The sequence below is a fragment of the Eleginops maclovinus genome, chromosome 23 (genome assembly GCF_036324505.1).
Source record: "Eleginops maclovinus isolate JMC-PN-2008 ecotype Puerto Natales chromosome 23, JC_Emac_rtc_rv5, whole genome shotgun sequence".
Lineage (NCBI taxonomy): Eukaryota > Metazoa > Chordata > Actinopteri > Perciformes > Eleginopidae > Eleginops > Eleginops maclovinus.
In genome coordinates, this window is record NC_086371.1 from 8,547,673 (window position 1) to 8,568,513 (window position 20,841).

General features: G+C 40.1%; 1 protein-coding gene across 4 annotated transcripts in view; it reads left to right on the forward strand.

Moving 5' to 3' along the window:
- Positions 1 to 20,841, forward strand: part of enox2 (ecto-NOX disulfide-thiol exchanger 2) — a 148,636-nt gene that overhangs the window by 94,985 nt on the left and 32,810 nt on the right. For 3 of the 4 annotated variants that reach the window (XM_063877017.1, XM_063877020.1, XM_063877019.1), the window contains 4 exons: positions 208 to 342; positions 12,266 to 12,421; positions 13,084 to 13,119; positions 20,278 to 20,484. In XM_063877017.1, coding sequence (XP_063733087.1) covers positions 208 to 342; positions 12,266 to 12,421; positions 13,084 to 13,119; positions 20,278 to 20,484 — 534 coding nt within the window. The remainder of the gene's footprint in view (positions 1 to 207; positions 343 to 12,265; positions 12,422 to 13,083; positions 13,120 to 20,277; positions 20,485 to 20,841) is intronic. The other variant, XM_063877018.1, reaches the window with a different exon arrangement.

Sequence of the window (20,841 nt, forward strand, 5' to 3'; positions counted from 1 at the left end):
CTCAGACAGGACAGAAAATTAAAGGAGGATTTATAGAGGAGGCAGCTGGAGATACCATGACAGCAACACGCTGTTTGAAAAAAATCTTCTACCTCGGTGTTGAACCTTAAAACGATTCCTCTTCTGTCATGACCCTCTATCATGGTGATTTATAGCTGACAGTAATGATACTGACTCTTCTTTCCTGCCCCTTTTTTTTTTCTGCAGAAGGGATCTGTAACATGACAATGGACTCCAATGGATCGATGACGATGCCCATGTCAGACCCCAACGCCTGGGCGACAGCCATGAACAACCTGGGGATGCCTCCCATCGGGATCACTGGACAACAGCTCATGCCAGGTACGACACTTCCCAAGCATCACAACAACAGAACCAGAGGCAGACAGCTTTTGTCTACCAGCAGAGACACCGTAGCATTCTAATTTAGTTGTTGAATTTGGCTTTTATTTATAGGTATTTTTACTCTATTTTCATCTATATATTGTCAAAGGAGAAATGTTAAGACTATTTTACTAAATTGTTCTGTTTTTCCAATTAATAAAAACTGCTTATAGAGGCATCATATATATATTTCACTTTTGTTATAATTACAATTTTACAATTTATGTAGATTTCATTATTTAATAATAAAGTTATATGGATGGCCTAAACGAAATGTAATGCAGACTGCAGTTGATTTTTCCAAAGGCTAGTCTGGTTGTCCTTTAACCTTTTAGAATAGTAAATAATTTTGTCATTCAGACATCTGGCGCCATTTTGGTCCTAAACTGTACACTGTAATTGCCACCTGGCTGAAATCAATGTAGAATCTGAACCCCTGCCACTCATGTTATTTAGTTCAGTTTACAAGCAGTTATCATGATGTTACAGCAAATAAAAAGGGGACAAATGTACAACTTATTCATTTATAGGAAGATAATATATGTTATAATTGCATCTGTTTAACAATTGGTAAAACACACATTTATGGGTAATGAAAACAATGCCATTGTGTCCATCTGATTCTTCCTCTTGTTGTTAAACCTCAAGGAGCATTTAGTAAGCATAAGGTTGAGCTACTGTATTCTGATCTGCCACTAAGATATTCAGCCGCAGCGATTGCTGTGCTATCTCTTACATTAGGTTCAGCAGCACCCTCCCACCCTCCATCTCTGAAGAGTTACTTTGCCATGTCTTTTCTCTATCCTCCAGTAGAAAGCCTTTCCCTAAAGCCTTTTATAAATCACTTCCCACTTCTTAGCTGAAATGCACTTTCATATTTGAAATATGTCTGGCATATGTGTGTGTAGATGCATGTGTGTACTTGCTTGGAGACGAACTGCCTCCCAAATGCACTCCTCGAGAATATTAAGTGAAGCACACACGCTCAGGTCTGGTGTATTTCATAAATGGTAAATGAAAGCCTTTTTACTGAGGAGAGAGAGAGAATGTATAGTAAAGGAACAGCAGTGGAGCTGAACCTGATAAAGGTGAAGATTGGATGCCGGACACATGTATCTATCCTTGCAGTACGTCCAAACCATCCTTATGTCTGTTTCTCAGAAGAAGTTTGCGCTGAAGATGCCACCTTCCTACTCTAGGATTTATTTGCAGTGCTTTTAGGCCTTTTTACAGCAGATAGTGGAACCGTCTTTAGCAGGAAAATCTCAGATGTAACACATAACGTTAATGATGGCTGTTTTCCTTTTGAAGTGTGTCATAAGCCGTGCCAGTGATACAGCATGACGCCACAGCCCTGAAACTGGCATGCATGAATAAAGGTGCAAGAAAGGTCAAGTAAACCGCTCTCACATCAGGTGCTCGGGGTGCATGGATTGAAATAAATTGGGCCGTTGTTTTTAAACTGTTTTATAAACTGGAACTTTAATGCCTTCTTACGTGTTGACCATTGTGATTCTGCATGTAAAACAGTTTAGCTTGAATTGTAAATCCTCTTAACTTAAAAAAACATTACCTCCTTTGCAGAGGTATTGAGAGAGACACCGGGTTCATATGCAACACGTATTGTTCACAGTGAGGTGTCAATCAACCACAGTGTGTACACACCCACACAGCTCTGTGAAGAGCTCTAATCAAGAAAAGATGATTGAACTGCCCTGTGTGGGTTTACCATTTATGTGCAGGGCATTTGAGCCTCAACTAGGGAACTACATCGAGTATCAGAAGCAGTTTCAGATGGGGATGAAAGAGAGGAAAGAAGGGAGGAGACCGTGATGGACAGGGAGGAGACTGGAGTTCAGGAGGACAGCTGTGTCCTCCCTCAAAGATCACCTGGACTAACAGCTGGTGTGTCCCTACCTTTTCCACTGCTTCCTTTCTGTCTCCTTTCCTGCCTCCCCTCCCTCACTCGCTGCCTCCCACAACAATCTAAATTACCCAACATCTCATTTATATGTCATTACTGCTGAGTCAGTCTCTGAAACCCAGAGACACATAGCACATGCTGCTCATCTGCTCCCACAGAGCAGAGCTCCTTTACACACTTTACTGCTCTGAGTGACACTGACATGCTCCTCTGCTCTAACAGTACATACTGTAAGAGGAAGGTGTAGCCAACAACAAAGTACCCCCTTCCCCCTCCACACACACACACACACACACAGCTTAGTTACCGTTGCCAGGTTGGAAAAGCTTGTAAAAAGCATGGCAACTCTGTCACTTGTGTTTTTCGCCAGATGCCTGAAGCAATATAGCTTCAAGAAGCCGACAGGAAGGACTTTGACTTTTCCCGTCGGGAAGTAATACTTTGTGCATATCCAAATAAACAACACCAAAGGTTACTTCAGGGCAGCACAAAGCCGGACAGAGTGTTTGTCATTGTCAAGTATGGGTCCCTAAACACTCAAATTCCTGCCTGTAGAGTCTCCTTCAAATTCTACCAAGGCCTGAGTCTTTAATTTAGAGGACTTTGAAGGATGTGTGTATCTGCCACGTTAAAACAGACATATGTTGCATTTTATTTTTCCCCGAATAAAAAATATGCTAGTAAACTTTCAACTTTTCAACTCGGCAGTAAACCGAAAGTTTCTCAACAACTAAAGAAAATTGGCTTTATATCTTCACATTAGATCTACAAAGTTTAAATGTGAAGTTGTTCCCTTTCAGCGCTTATTGGCAGGGACTTTGAGAGTGTTATAAGAATCACTGAGCAGGAAATAAACACAAGAAAAAGCTAATGGTACACATTTTGATAATTATTGGGACACATATTGTAGCCATTTTAACACATTGCTGTTTGTGTTACACTGAGTGAAACGGACAATACTTAGAAAGGATCAATTTAAAAAAGTAATTACCTTATTCATTAATATCACGTAATTATAACATAATTCAAAGCTATCTGACTCTCCCAGATGGGATATAAAAATACTTCCATGTATGCATCTCAGAAATATGCTGCTCTCTTATCATCTATCCAGACTCTAAAGGAATTTGACATATACTGTAACACACAGGGGGTTTTTTTTCCACCCATGCATTTTTTACTTCACTCAATGGAAATGAACTTTACTTGGCAAAGCCCAGAAGAAATGTATAAGTTGGATGAGATCCACTTCAGCTCTCTCCTCTTGCTTTCCTCTATGAAACACTAGAAATGAGGACGTAGAAGCTTCCAAGAGTACCATAATAATAATTGATAGACGCATGTTGTATAAACTATTCAGTTCTGTATTGGAGGTACTTCATGACACTTTTGTGAACACAAAGCCTCCAGGCACATTATTTTGCATGAGTCTTATCCTGACTATATCCTGTTTATTCTGCAGCCAGGACTTGTTACCAGAGCACCTTGTGCCTTTGGAGTAATCCACGTGGATTAGTTATTGATTCTCCATCATGACTGAACATCATCTTGTCTTATTTTGGTTTCACCTCTTAACAACAGGAGAGACTTCACTGTCCTTGTCCTTTGCCATTTTAAATAAGCGTTGGTCACAAGTTTCCTGCATGTAGCTTAAGTGTCTCTTTTTCATGTGTCAGTTTCAGGCTCATTCATTAAATAGAATGCCAGAGCCTGAGTGCTTTCCTGACACATTACAGTTTGCCTCTGTCTCATCCACTAGACTAGAATGTGTTTTTTCACCACCAAGTCTTTCCTTGCCTCCAGCCAAGTGGATTTATCCAGACAGACAGCTGGATAAACAGACCAATGTGGGCAGAGCCTTGAACAATCTGCAGCTTTACAGACGCCGCTGCACGTCTCCATTGATGACAGTTTTATTTCTATAGATGAACCAGGACGCGGTTGTGTATGTTAGAAAGTTATTGTTACAAGTTTGTGTTTAGATAGAAGGGGAGTGTGAACTCAGGCCATAGACATAAGTCAAGTTTGTTTGTACTGTATGCACAAAGTACAGAGGAGTTTTGACATCCCCTTTGAATCATAATCTTTGATTGTCTTTGTTCTTCATTTGTTCTATATTGTCATTCCATTTCTTCATAACTATGCACTTCTGTTGTCTCTGCATAGCTGCAGTTTCATATTTCTTTCTGTCCTGGAAGAGGGATTCCCTGCTTTTGCCAGGGTTCTTCCCTATTGTTTTTCTGCCTAAAAACTGTTTTCCTCAAGAATATGGGGAGAGAGGGTGTTGTCTATTAGACAGATTGTCAAGGCCTCGAAGGCAAATTAGTCCTTGTGATTCTGACCCAGCCCAAGCGGTCCCCTCCAAGAAACCTCATGACATGAAGGGGAAAACCAGAGAGCCCCCACCCATGTTCAGACAGCAAACGAAGCCAAAGGTGGGAAAATGTCAATACCTAGAACTTTTAAGAAATCCCTATCTTGGAACAAACGCGTACCAAACTATGCATGCCAGACTTTAGGAAACCGCTAAATGTAAGGAATCTGTTTAAGGCGGAGTAGGGTCTGGCATATCTCAGGAGGAGTAGTGTTTTGCATTATTTTGAGGTTCAGCCCTTTTATAGCTGCAGCTGAAGTCGGGAGATTCTGTTTTGTATTAGGATCATAACATGCATCATCATTTTCAATTGTGAGATTGGTGTTTTTCTGCAGACTGTGTTGCGAACAGGGAGAGCATAGAATAAAATTGTTTAAGTTTGTAAAACCCTGAGATGTAAACAGTAAGGTGACCTACATTTATCTTTTCATTCAGTCAGAACAACGAGTTCCTGTGGTATTGAGGAGTCACCTTGGGGTTTTCATTTTGGTCTGAGACTTCAAGTTATAGTGTATGATCCAGGCTTCAGATATAGAATTTTTTGTTTGTTTTTCTAACTGAAACATGTTGAACAGGGAACATTGTGTCATGTAGATAAAGTTACTTTTGAGTGAATGTCATCAACGGGAACGTCCCTTATCACATTCATTCCCCTGGGTTACTGCTGAGCCGAAGTTGAGTGCAAAATAAATCTCCTGATGCTCTAAAATGCGTTTCATATCATGAATATTGCATGCATAAGTCATGTCTTACTCTTAGTAAACCCTAAAGCTGGGGAGTTCAATCCCATATAGTGTGAACTGTGAGAACAGAGCAGAAATCTGAACAGTAGAATCAACATCTGGTTTTTACATCTTTGACAGACGACAGACCAAGAGACTATATCCTTTTCCAGGAGGATTCGCCCTTCCCAACCTTCACCAGCGTTCTCTGTAGCACCTCCTGACTGTAAGCAGAACCAGATGGAAATCTATAAAGTTCCTCTTTTTTATGTTTCTCTCAAAATACAGACCTCCCAAGATTATTTTTTTTTATTATAAGATACATGACATATGTGTTGTATAACTGTTCTTATATATACAGTATATATATAGGTTCTCCACACATTTGGTTTTGATCTAAAGACTGCAGAAGTCCTACAGTTTTCTTGGCCTTTGAGAATGATCCAGTGTCTACGATAAGTGTTTATAGGTGGTTATGGCCTCAGTGTGGAGTTCAACTTAACAGAGATTCTTCCACTTCAGATTCTTCCATTCAGTCCTGAATTGGTGAACACATCAAATATTTCACTGAAAAAGAACAGCATTTAGATGAAGGTCAGTAACTGAAAACAGAGTGTGATCATTGAAATCTATCCAATCCTCGCTCTTAAATATCTTTACACAACATAAGAAGCCCTAGGCGCCAAACCAATTTTCACTAAGGCTTACAGAAAATCAGCAGTGATGCTTTTTTTCAGTTGCTAGACTTTTCTAATTTTTCTGGTTATCTGACCTTGGGAGTTAAGTGTATTTTTCTGGCCAATCCACAGCAGCCCAGTCCCCCGCACTATATCTTAGGCCTGTGTGCTGTGTTTTTCTAATAATGATCGACGTTTATTTTGAGAGTAATGATGATCTTTGATGGCTTGTTTACTTTCAAACCATCACAACCGCTCATTGAACAAAAGAAAAATGTAAGGAACCCACACGAAATATAGTGTAGGCACACACACCCACCACCACCATAACGAAACCACTCAGCATTTAGCACACCTTGTATTTGCAAGGTTATCACAATTAATTTAGATGCACTTCTTATGCATGAATACACACACACACACAAACACACACACCCTGGAGAATAGATAAGCAGGCTCCAGGGACCATCAACAGTTCCCTGAATAAACAACCACTCCTTTGTCTAGAGCATCCCACTCGTCCTCATCTCTTTCCCCATGGTTGCCACATACCCCTCCACCACTGTATACAAACAAACATGCGCGCACACACACACACACACACACACACACACACACACACAAAACCACAGTGGAATATATGAAAACGTGTCATGCCTCATAGCCATTCGTCTAAACCGTGCTCATCATGTGAATCTAGAGGGCACAGGATATGAATCAGGGCCCCTCTCATTTTCACACATTAGCTCACCTGGATTAACTTTAGGAAATACTTTGGCTGACAGTCATTCCTATGCCGTAAGCGTTTTCCAAACCTTGGACACTGAATGCCGTGTCCCTTTCTGCTGACAGCTCAGAAGCTCCACTGGTACAATGCCAGATGTTTTTTGGCTGTGTGTAGGAGGACAGAGTGGATATACAGTATGTCTAGGGAAAGGAAATACAGCAGGAGTAATAGGGCTACAGAAACGGGACTTTCTGACAGTTCTTCCTATCCATGGCAGCTTTATTAGTGGCTTAAACACTAAATATGTCATGGAAGTTTGACTTTGGAGGTGTCCGGTAATGAAGACTGATTTTGGAAGGCAACATAAGGAAGCAGATTCTTATTTAGATGTTCAATAAGGAGATGGAATAACTTTTATAAACAGGGAGTTTTTTTTATGGAAAAATGAAGTCGGAGATGTTCATGTAAAAACGCAAGGAGGGTGACTCTTGCCAGATATTGAGGGCGGCAGATTTCATCCACTGCTAGGGTTCCAGGTGGCGTGGCTGGCTCGCCTCATTAGAGAATATTATCCAGCATGCCTCACAGCAACCATCCATTTCCCCTTCAAACCCCCCACCCCACCCCACCCACCGCTGACTGCTAGAAGGGACGTTTACCCTGGAAATCAGAGGGGAGAGACGATGAGAAAAAAAGTAGGATGACATTAATAGCCCGGAGCTTCACACAATCAAATGTCAGTTCTCCTCCTGCACGCTAGATTGATGGGCAGCCTCAATTGTAATTGCTTTGAACAAACCTCCAGGAAAAAGATTGTTTAACATCAGGTAAAAAAGTTAGAGGAGAGGAGACTGTGTGGAATAGTATTATAGGCCGACTGTGTGTGTACCTGTGCGCTCGAGCTTGTTACTGTGCAAGGGTGTTGGCACGGAGGTGTTTGTGTATATCCGTTTCCTAGTGAAAATAGAAACTGAAGCTCCTAGACAAGCGTGATAATAACAATCATGTGTGGGTGGACCCAACCCCGGGTTTCTTTTGTTGTTTTCTCTAAAAAAGACTCTGATCTCCCAGTGAAGTTTCTACCGAATCAAAGAGACCTGCCCTTCCTATCTCTGAGAAATGCAAGAATCAAAAGGAAAAAAACACCTTTAAAATGGATGGTTTATTTTGTTAAATGGCAGGAAATGCTGTTTTTGTGACCTGCTTTGATCTTTCTTTGGCCCAAATATAATTAGTGAATCCCTAGCTTGACTGCTTGTATCATTTATACATTTGAAGAGGCTCCCCATCATGTAATCATCTCTCTTTATCGCATCTATCCCCAGCTGGTATTCATCTAGTTAGTTCATTGAATAAATGAAACATAATCAATCGTCTGATAGAACTATTCTGTGTTTAATTATGTTTTCATTATTAAGCATGTGCTACCTTCCTTCAGTGTTCAAATTCACGATTACATTTCATTCCACTCTTCGTGAACCATAGCAACAGTACACCCACATTGGTACTCGTTCATTAGGTATTCAGTGTCTCTACATCTGTTAAAACTAAATGAGATTCGTAAGATATATGTTTTCTCCCACTAATGTTTATGCGTGAATGTACAGTTCCCTTCGCTAAGGCACACAGTGTACGTATTTCTTTGACAGGCTCCAGGTCATAAACAAATACGAATCATGGGACGCTTTTATCTACTTTAAACACTGTTTTATTCTTTTTTTTTAAATACAATATTTTGTAAAACCAACACGTATGTAAAATCGGAATTTCAAAAACATGCCTGTCATTTACAATTGTTTTAATTATTGATTGATTATAGAAGATATTTACAGAAGTCCAAGGTTTCTGCACAAGCTTTGGTCCAAATCCATAAATGTTTAGTTTAATAATACATATTACTTGAGTAACAAAGCTTGTTATTAGTGTTACTCTTCACTTTTGTTTGCTCAGATTAGATTGGCTTTTACTTTACTGTAAGATTTCTGCAGAAGTCAGACATTTGTGGGTGGATTTCTGAATAAAGTCAGACTACAAAATCTTAGTTAGGTTGTGAGCTATAAGGTGTAGATAGGGATTCTGTTTTTAGCTACACCTGAATTTGATGTTAAACAGTATTAGAGGATGGTGGGTTGTGAACTCTTTAAAGCTTTGGATTTGTTTTAGTATTAGATAGAACAACTGTGAGGTGAGCGCCCTGATGACCCGCTCACCCACTCGTCCCTGTAGCATTACAGATTAGTGGATGGTGAATGAAGCCGCCTGACTGCTTGTCTTTTTTAATATTAATGAAAGTGTAGCCCTGTGCTCTGTGGCAGCCTCTGCTTATTAACCTCATCCACACCCACCTTCACATGATCAGGCTACAAATGTAATTCAGGATTGATTTCAAAATCCTATTGATCTCCTTTAATGCAACTGCTGGATTTGTGAGATTAAAGGTTTTTTCTTTAGTGTTTTCGCTCTGATTGCTACACCATCGAGAGAAAAAAAGTAGATGGTTGCAGGCAACAAATGACCCAGGTGAACTCCAAACCCAGGACATTTCCATTACATTGAATGCACCGTATTGAACTGAGATACAGTGAAAAAGCAATATAGTAATTCTAACAGTTTTCTCCCTTGGGTGCAGGATGCAGAAGCAAAAGAAACTCATAAAAGAAAATTAACCTGAACAATGACCTTCTAGATATGTGATTGTTTCTACACACAATGAACAATTAGACTGATTTTTTTGATGGACAATTGCCTGAAAATAAAATAAAATGCTTACTTAAAGCTAACTTTAGTCCAACATCCATCCCCCTGCACAATTGTAAAACGCACCAGCTGTAAAATAATTGCCTAAAGGATGGCAACATAAACTGCTGCTGTCATTACTCTTACTTTTACTACTGGTTGGCATATGAGAAAATGTTCAGACTGCAGCCTAAACAAATGATGAAAATGGAAACATCATACCTCATTGATTTAAGTGGGGCGCCTGCCCGTGGTGCTACTAAAACTTAATCGGTTGGTGTCACGGGTGGCAGCTGTTACAGGCAGAAAATGATGGGGAAGTATTATTTTCCTGTCATTTCCCCTAACTGAACAAACTATCCACCACTATTATACTTTAACAGATGTAAACTGTACTATAACAAATGTTATATTTGGAACATAACAGGAAATCCTTAAAATAAAGAAAAATAACATAAATACTTACATTGGATGAAGTGTACAACTGCATGTTCATCTGTATCTACTTACAGCATGCATTGTAATGAGTAGCAGAGTGTGTGGGGGGGGGGGGGATAATGGTATGTCGGAGATGAAACATGTCCTCAAGGTACATTGTTGAAAGTGGAGATGAGAGACCTCGACTCTAGCTGGAAATCCTTAGGAAGAAGTAAATAATCTCCTTTATAACATGCAGCTCTGTGCTACATGCTTGCTTCAGGTCTCAGGCTCTTAATAGACGAGGATAAATAGATAGACACACACACACACACACACACACACACACACACACACACACACACACACACACACAAATACACACTCCAAAGGGAACACGAGAAGCGCTGCAGTGAAATTGCACCACCCATGCCCTGATGAAACAAGATCGTTTACTCCATGTGAGCTGAAATCTAGTTTGCTTTGCTTCAATCTCTGACTGATGAACTCATCAGCATGTTTCCTAATCCTGCCACGGGAACAGTAGAGCACTGGCTCAGGAGAAAATGGAGTATGATTTCCCAGAATTATAAATCCATAGATATTTTTACATTGTTTTGTTCTTCCTCAGCCTCCCACAACGATGCATTCTTGATGTATCCTGTTTTGTTTCCTCAGCCTCTCTTCTATGTAAAGTGTTTGGCATTCAGGCTGGTTATTGAGCCATCCTCACATCTTCCATCCACCCTTTCTTATCTTCCTTCCTGCTATCCATCTTCCTTTCTTTCACCCTTAACGTGCAGAAGAAGCCATCAATCGACTGGCAAGTAGGGTCCTTCTTATCACCTGTTTCCTCTCACACTCACACATGGTTAGAGACAGATGCTGAGGTCATCGATACACTCATAGCTTCCATCTATTTCCCCTTTATTATGGCTCTCTGTTACACTTATACATGTAGCCTCTTCCTCTTTTTCGTCCTTTCCCCAGTTTCATCAGTCCAACGTCTTCTCTGGCTCCGGGGACATACTCAGAGTCCTCTGTTATGTGCATATTTCTAACCCTATTCTCCTTCAGAGTGTAATTTAATTCACAAATTCTCTCTCTTACAGAAGATTCAGAGGAAATTGCCTGTAAGGAATTGTGGTGTCTATTTCTGCTTGTGCTGTACAGCAGTAAAATTGAAGTTCTAAGCAAGGTCTTTTTCTATTTTTGGAAGCTAAAATTTGGTCAGCTTTGGTCACTTTCATCCAATCAGTTTTAAATTCTACTGTATGTGTATTGCTAAGTTCATACAGGTAAGGCTGTTTAAGAAACACAAAAAATAACCTCTATAGTGACATAGTGTTAGTGTTCATCTCATTTTAATATATTATCTATTAAGGTAGAATGTATGGCTGGGACTTCTCCTGGATTCTACTTGTCATTCTTGCTTCTTTATTTCATAGTTTTCTAATTTGTATTTCATCACCTGCGTCATATAATCATCACATAACACCATCTGTAATGGTGTTTTTCCTTGTGGTTCAGATTAATTCTACTAGTATATTACAGCGTGTGTATAATCTCTAGGGAAGGGTCGGTTTTAGCAAGCCGTGCTCCTGCATGCATATACACAGGTGCATAAACATTACACATCCTGCGGCATAATTGTCAACTACAAATCCTCTGCAGGTGACAGTGTACAGGCACATTCTGGAGGCAGCATCATTTCCATTTCAAAAAGCTCCATACTGGGAGGCGTGTGCACATAAAAGCAAATCCGGTAGAAATGGATAAATGGATCTGTGTGTGTGTGTGTGTGTGTGTGTGTGTGTGTGTGTGTGTGTGTGTGTGTGTGTGTGTGTGTGTGTGTGTGTGTGTGTGTGTGTGTGTGTGTGTGTGTGTGTGTGTGTGTGTGTGTGTGTGTGTGTGTGTGTGTGTGTGTGTGTGTGTGTGTGTGTGTGTGTGTGTGTGTGTGTGTGTGTGTGTGTGTGTGTGTGTGTGTGTGTGTCACAGGTTTTACATCCCGCAGTGTGTATATCTAAAAGGTCATCAGTCAAACAGACACAGAGAGAGTGACTCAGTAGGAACTTCTTCAAGTATGCATGTTTTTTATGAGCTGATTGATCTCTAAATGGCTGTGTAATCCATAAGGAGTAGGCTGGCATGAAGTAAGTATACCATTTAAATGATTTTGTTCAGGCGTATGCAATAACCGACCCAAGGTGAGCTGTTGAAGACAAGTCTGTATTTACTTCTTACTGTGTAGGCGTTCCCTTCCTTCCCAGCTGTGTGATCTAATTCACATTCTCCTGCTTTCAGATTTTGATCCCAGCCTTGGCATGATGGCTGGAATCACCCCCATGAATCCCATGATGCCCGGCCTCGGTATGGTGCCCAATCCCCTCTCCCAGGAGCTGCCAGTTGTCAAGGAAATCATCCACTGCAAGACCTGCACCCTCTTCCCCCCCAACCCCAGTAAGTCTTATCATGTTAGCCCTTCACTACAGTGTCTGCATGCACAAGAATCACACCACAAAGGCATCTTATATTATAACATCATTGGAGACAGCTTCTAGAAATAGGAAAATACCATTGCAGGGTCCAATTTAATTTGAAGGCGTTCACTGTATCATTGTTTTCCCTAAGCATACTTAAGTGCTTAGTTATTTTGAAGAGGTATTTAGTTGATAAACATGACTGTACTGTGGCTTTGATGTATCTAAGGTCACATTATATTGTTAGCAGTACAGCTGACAATTATTTTCACAATTCACCTGACAATTACTGTCTCTAAAAAGCATGTAATAAGTGGATCCTGTAAACGTCAGAAACTGGTGAAAATAAAGCAATTAAAAATGTCCACAGCCAAAAGCAGCATCTTCAATTGCGTGCTTGTCCGACATTTTAAAACCCAACGATACTGTCTGTTGTAAACGACTTCCAAACCGACAGTGATCAGATTTATTTCAGCTTGAAAAAAACTGCTATAAACATTTTCCCAAAAGATCTTGTACGAGCTAATATACCCTTTAGCCTGAGTGTATTATTTGTATTATTGATATTTGTTTACATCATTTTCATTTGTATTTGTTGAGCACTTCTGGCAATTGTCACATGGGTGTGGTTTGTGTATTTAGGTCACCTGTTGCAGGCCGGGGATGGGATGACAGAGGGTGAGCTTGCGCTGATATTCTTTCTGGAGACCGTTTGGTCCTACCTAAGTTATCGTTTGTTTCATTTTGTTTTATTAAACACCATCAAAATGCCATATTCCGTATGGACTTTCTACCTGTCAAAGTCAAAAGCCAAGTTTAGCCTCTTGGGATTTGAGATCTGCTTAATTTTCTCTGCATGCAAGAACAAATTTGAACTGACAAATGAGTGTGGTTGTGGCAGATGTCAGAATGTAATATATTTGTTTAGATCTCAGTGAAGTCTTGAGATTATGCTTTTTGTAGCATATGTCAGACCCCAAAATGTTATTGCAAATGTGTTCTGTCTTGGTGTTTCAATATGGGAAACATCAATCATTGTGTTGTTCCTCTTTATTTGTTTCTCTCATCTTCTGGCCCCGCGATTAACCTAAACAACATGAATTGCATTTGCATCCACACAAATAGCATTCAGTGCTTTTTTTCAAGCTGTTGTTTACATCTGTCTCATCCCCACCTTCCAATTATCCGTTGTTAGGAAAAAAAAATAGTGGGGGGGTTTGCTTTTGATCTCTTTAGATGTGCTTGCTTGTCTGCTGTGTGTGCATTGTGGGTCATTAAATACTGTTACTGTCACAATCTGGTGTAGAAGATAAAGCTGGTTAGAAGTTAGGAATATCTTTTGAGATTGGCGTTTATGTAAGTGAGCAACACACTTTGTGACAATAAAACCCTGAGGCTGTGTGAGGGATCAGATCTAAAACATTAAGGCCTGTCAAGATCACTCTATGACACAAATACATCTGTGTTGTGTGGCATAGTATACAACAACATTTACAAAATGTATATCAAGGCTCAATACTATGTATAAAATATTGAGCACAGTTGTTCTGTGCCCCAACAACTGAAGCTTAGTGATGCATGGACACAAACAACACTTAATTGTTGGCATTTCTCATCTTCATACTGAACTTTCTACCTTTTTCTACCACTATCCTTGTTCCTCTGTCCCAGTTTCTCTTCATTTACATTTTGATCTGATCTCTATTCAAGATCTTCTTTACTGTCACCTATGTTAGTGACACAAAAAAAGGGTAATCTCTAGGCCAAATGTTTTACTAGGCACACATCTGAGGAAAACTGCCAAGGCTTGATCCTTCTAACTGTGTAAGATTCAGCTCCACATTGCACACTAAGCCAATGGGAAAAGGTTATGCCCTCAAAGGACATCCAGCTCAATGAGTGGGTAGTCAGCAGCTCCTTGAAGCATCTCTTAAAAATTCCCAGGCAAGGGTCCAGACTAGAAGCTATTCAAAGACAGACAGACTGGTTTGTTCGATCCATTGGTTTACAATGCATGTAGACAGAACCTCTAGTAAAACCCTCTCTGGTTGACTTAGGATTGCATCTCTGCTTTACGGCAGGCAGTAATGTAGTTCTGTTGACCACATGTGTTGGTTTTAAGCCACATGTGAAGCGGCCGGGACTATTTCTTCTCTATATGCAAAGTCAAGAGCAGGCACGGGATCTAGACAGGTGATTTTGTGCTGAAGAGGGAACTGAGCCTGAAGGCAAATAGTCCTTCCCAAAAGACGGATATTGAGGTTGCAAGCAGCTATGATTGTTTTCCATTCCTGGTGTCTGGGTTCATCCTCTGGGACAGCATCAGGAGCTTGGACTTCCTGAAGCAACTTCCAGTATTACTGCGGCTTCTTTGCATTTAAGGAGCAGGGAGCATCCTCCCTAGGATCCTGGGCGCCTCTACGAGGAGTTATTCCAGGCACGTCGGGCTCTAAGGAGACACTGGATCAAACCCGGAAAATGCTGTAAAGATATATATATCCTACCTAGACTGAAAATATCTCAGGATTTCCTCAGGGAGCTGGAGGACATGGCTGGAGAGAAGGATGTCTGTGAATCTCTCCAGTCAAAACAACCTGTACACGTAGAGAGCTGTGGACCATTTCTAGGTGGATAGGACAAATAGTCAATTTTTTCCTTACGAAGTTCATTCTTATGTTGCTGAAATTAAGCTTGGGAAGATATTGGTAACACCAGATTCCTGAACACAGAAAATCTTTCATATAAAAAAATTAGATGTAAATGAATTGTCACTTTTAGTGATAATTTAAGCGTCTGTGTCAAGTAAACTGTGTTGTTCTCGAAGACAAGAGAGCTGTTTGAGATACTAGAGAAGAACATTGTTTTTACCAGAGGAGTCGTTATTTTTTAATACTGCATGCTTTTAAAAGTGCTTTTGGTTGCAAATAGCTGAGTTTTGAGGAGAAAATGTGTTGGAAAATAAAAAATGAAATTGTTTTTCTGCTTGAAACGCAAAAGAAAATAGCAAAAATATCCAAAGTACCACCAACAGTGATGCCACAGTGATTAAGAAAACTGTAACATATTGAAATTTGAGAAGCAAACGTATATGTCTGTCATAAAAAAGCTCTTCATAAAATATTAGCAGATTACTTCTGCTTTGAGCTAACTGTATAGGTTTTTTGAAATCCCTACTTCCTCTTTGTGGAGTTGTTACATTATTGAATGATACTGTGGGATCAGTCATGCAACAGCTCGGTTGGTTTTATAATTGAAGAGTATTGCTCTGAACGGGAGATGTAAAATGGATGCAGATGGTTTTGAGGGTTATTCGGCATGTGGCGAGAACAAAGGGAAACAAGCATTGATGCCGGCTGCATCCCTGTGTCTAGGCAACACGGTTGCATATGTTGTCTATCAGAAGTAGTCATTACCCTCTAGCTGCACGCACTCAACCTGACACACCGTGCAACATCGGCCTCACTGACCTGTAGCTGAGCGGCAACAACCCTGCAGCCCTCCCGCTCTCTCCCTCTTCCTCTACCCCCTCAGCGTTTATATCTTTACCCTCAGTGTGTATCATCATCAAGCTCTTTCCCTCCTTTTTCCTCATTCATACACTTATAACCCCTCTTTCACCTTCCCCTATCCAGCACTTAAAGTGGAGTAGTAGTTCCTTTATACAGCTTTAACACATTTGGACCCGTGGACTCACTTTGATAATCTAATTGGACATCAAACTCTGTGTTGTCTGGCTCTCTTACTTTATTCAGATGTGTAAAGGCACTCTAAAAAAGAGATTTCATAATTATCTTTGAAGAAGGATCAAACATATTATTTGATGATAGTAGCAGTGTGTCTCAGGGTTGCAAATGCACACATATACATTAAGCTTGAATGAAGAAGGATGCTCATCTGCTGTTGTTTTCCATTAAAAAAGACATCTAAGGGTAACTGTGAAAAGATATAAATGCATCAGTCAACAAAGACCCCGATGAAAAACTGACAAACGGACTGTTAGCCTGACCTAGGGAAGTCCTGGCGCGCTGGAAATGGTGTTTGTTTCCTGTGAGATAAATCTTTATGTGCCGTATGTTAATGTAGGATGTGAATGGACTAAACAGTGGAGTGTTTGTAAATGTAGTTTATCTTCTGAATAACAGCCCTTGGAGGACTGGAGCCTCCTCGTGTGGCAGCTCCTCCACCTATAAAAAAAGTGTTTAGCCGCTTGAGGTGATGGATGGTGATGACCTGTGTTAGTGTAGCAGACCAGTGGGTGGCCACGCTGACGGCAGGCCTGCGGGACAGGCGGGGAGTGTTTGCTTTACAGCAGCATCTGTATTTATACAGAGTAACCTGTCAGAATAGAAACACATCAACCGGCTTATCAGTCAGTCAATGTTTCATTATCTTCCAAAATAAAGTCAGTTTTCAAGATTGAATGTACACAGTAAACAAGTGTGCAGAGTTTCTGATGTGGTTTTGTTTTTTATTGGAATATATATAATTAGTAAGGGCTGTCCCAAATACAATTCTTTGGATTTTAAGCTTGAGTGAGAAATATTAATACATGTATAGGTGGCGTTCACTTACTGCTTACATACACATACATTAATACACAAAGCACCATCCCTTTGAGAATAACTGAGTAATAATTCATTTAGATTGTGTTCGATGAATACGGTTGGATTACCATTTCTTTTTGAATGGGTTATTAAGAATGTATACGTATAACAATAATTTAACCAAAAGACGGAATGAAAAAAATGAAACAATTGAAATAAACTGCTTTTGATTTGGATTTCCATGGCAACTGTTGAAGCCTGGGTCAGCCCTATTTTTAGAATGTCTTGCTTCTGAATATATCAAAATGATTTTGAAGAAATATCCTAAAAATATGATGCTGCTTTTTTGTTTCAAAGCCTCTCAGTAGCCAATGTCACTTCTGGTTGATTTATTGCTCTTTTCTTTCTCTACCCTAAAACCTGCAGCCACCCTGTTCTCTCCTCTGTTTTTCTGTCTGCATTTTAAAACGATCAGCCTTGAAATGTCCGTCTCACAGTGCCTCAAAGCGATAGACATATCCAGCTCGAATTTGGACAAAAAACCTCCTTTTTAAGCTCTGCCTGGCAGCAGCAACCCGCATATCTTAGTTGATCCTGCGAAATCTGCCCACTCTACCCTCACCCTGTCTTTTTATGCAAATGAAAAGCAGGTAGACCTCGGGCAATCACTTGGGTCTGCTAACAAATGCTTTCATATATTGTAGGATATCATGTTTTTCTTGTAATTCAATCAGTAAATCATGAATTGTTCATTCAAATCTTGTTCGTGGGCATTTGCATAAAATGTCCTAATGTTCAAACAGTGGGGTTCAGTAGCACAGCAGGACAGCAGAATTATCTCTCTCCTGCAATCTGTTGTAAGCTATTACAAACAAAAAACAAACTTTGTATTGCAAAACAAAACATGTTTAGTTCATTTACAACACAACACATTGGGCAACTGCTGCACTGCACCCGTTCTCTCTCCTCTGTCCTCTTTGCTCCCCCCGTTGTCTCCGTCAGACACTCATGCACTGCAAAGGTCACTTAGTTGGGGACTGTTTGTTGCCTCTGCCGAGAAAACGCTTGCTGCAATCGCAAGCTTTTTCGGCCCCACCTTTTGCTTTTTTCTGTCCATCCTAACTCAAAACTAGTTTAATCCACCAATTCAGGAGTTCAAAGAGCAAAACTCCAGTCAATATGTTTGCTTTCAGGCACATTAAAAAGAAAAGAGGAGGCAGAGAAAGTTAAAAGTGAGGGGCAGTGCTGGCTTCGACTCAGGGACCAGAATTTTACTCTGCGTCAAAGTACTATAATAAGTTCAAGTGGCTGAAGCAGCCGGGGGGACTGAGCTGGTAAATCTTTCTAAACTATGACTGGATTGTTGTTTTCACTGCTCAATATCCTTTGAATATTATTGTAAAATATGTATGAATGACACCAGACTGTCACCCTGCTTCAGAACCTTATTGTATTATGTCTCTTTCTTTCACTTTCCAAATCTTTTACAGCTGGAGGTATTTTAATTTTCAAAATTGGATTCCTGAATGAGAATGCTTTTTATTGAGAGATGGCAGAGGGTAGTAAAGCCTCTGTTTCTGTTGGCTAATGAGAGTGCACAAAAGGCTTCCAATGGGCCAGATCTGGAATTCTGACTGAGGCATGAGAACTGTCAGACCGGATGAACTTCTTTAAAACTGTTTGTGAAGAAGAACAGACTTTTCTTTAGATTTCTCTGCAAGTGTACAGCCCCGTTTAGTACCACTGTGCGACAGTGAAATAAAGCTGAACTCTTTATTACTGCAACCATCTAACTCCCAGTCTTGAAGTCCTTTTGATCACACATGATTAAGACCTCAAAATATCTCAGTTAATCCACTTGCAGCTTATCAGCTGTGCCCTCATGACACACCTCAGGTATCCCACCAAGTTTAACTCCAGTTCTTCTCAGATTATCGATATTTTCCCTGGGTGGGAGCGTCAGTACCGGTGATTTCGAGCTCTTTTCTAGCACTCATCCGGAAATCCAGCTTCCTCAGCGTTCCACTGATTAGCCGGTTCACTCCACATGGACCCCGCTAATCACATTCATCATGGATGAGAAGCCTGATCTATTGGAGATTAGATCAGTCAACACTCATCTGTGTAGAAGAAGTGATTTCTGCAAAGCACAGGACCTTCCACATGAGAGGATCTGCAATCACTTTGTGCCAAAGGAATTTATTTCCAACATTGAATGGGTTTGATATTAACATTTATCAAACAAAAACGATCTGAGAATATTAGTCCAAGTTATCATTAATCATGCATTACACTTTATCATTTTTTCAGTCAAGTGCTCTGTTTATAATATGACCTCATTGGATTTTGCTGCATCTGTTTTTGAAACTAGTTGATATCATACCAGATTTGTTTCTGTTTCTCTTTTCTAAATCTTGTGTGACATGGCTCTTATTCTTCTCTGCCTGAATGTGGAGTTACACCCCAGGTCCCTTTGGGGATTTATTTGTCATTTATGCCTTCTGGATATTTTGTATTTGCTTTTGTTTTCCTCAGTCATCATGTGTGGATTGGATACTTTATCACAGGAGTCTCCCTTATGCAGTTTCTGGAGTGCCATTTATCTTAAAAGTCTTTCCTTATATTTTTAACCCACATAATAGTACTGTCAGTTTCTTTTTGTGTGGATGGCTTTCAGTTGTATCATATTCTGGATTGTATTAATAAGTGCTATGCGTCTTGTGTATAATGTGTATATAAAAAGGATAAACACCCAGGGTTTTGTTTAACATGTTGGAAGCAGTGCTACTCAAATGTTGGCCTTTAAAGTAAGAATAAATACATATTTGTATCAGAGCTACAGTACAAAACAACAGCTGCTTTTTCTTTTCTTTTCTCTGTCCGGGTCTCACAACATTGTTGTTATTCGAATTGTCTTTCATTGAAAATAATTAAAGGCATACTTTTTTTTTAATTTAAAACAAAAGACGGGAAATCATCCCGGCTCCTCAGGTCTGCCAAAATGATTTCCAGCAGTGATATAATCATAACCGTATGTTCCTGCCTCTGGACATATTGTATTCAGCTTCTTAAAGAGCATAATTCATTCTCAAAATCGAGTTTCAGTCTTCTGAGGCAGCTGAATCATTTCTTGTGTACCTCGTATTTCAGCTGTATTATCTCCACATCAATGCAAGTGCACGCAGTTTCATCATTCCGGATATTTATCTACAGCCCTGTCTCAATATTTTAACCTAGCGATGGTTGATTCATAACTCTATATTCTTCCTTTTTTCCAACTAATTTTTAACAGACCTTCCCCCTCCGGCTACAAGAGACCGCCCTCCGGGTTGTAAGACGGTGTTTGTTGGCGGGCTGCCGGAGAATTCCAGCGAGCAGCTCATCGTTGAGGTCTTCGGGCAGTGTGGAGATATCACCGCCATACGCAAAAGCAAGAAAAACTTCTGCCATATCAGATTTGCTGAAGAGTTCACTGTGGACAAGGCTCTTTTCCTTTCGGGTGAGCTGTCCTAACTGTAAAATCCTCATTGTGAAAGTGTTTATTGTTAGGCTATTTCACTGTATTTGTGTCAGTTGCACTTAGACGTAATATCAAGCAAGAACACATGGACGCACATAGTAGGCCCCTGGTAGTAAAACTTCCATTTGTTTTTCCCACGAACAATGTTATGTGACATACGGTCATAGCACTCTGCTGGTGGGAAAAAGATTGACTCCTACATATCATCTGGTTCCTTGATTTAAATAAAACTATAGGTACAATGAAGGTGTATATATCATCTCCCAAGGTGCATTTTTGTGAGAATTGTCTATTAATGTCCGTTGCAAACTGTAGCTGCTTAAAATCCAGTCAGAG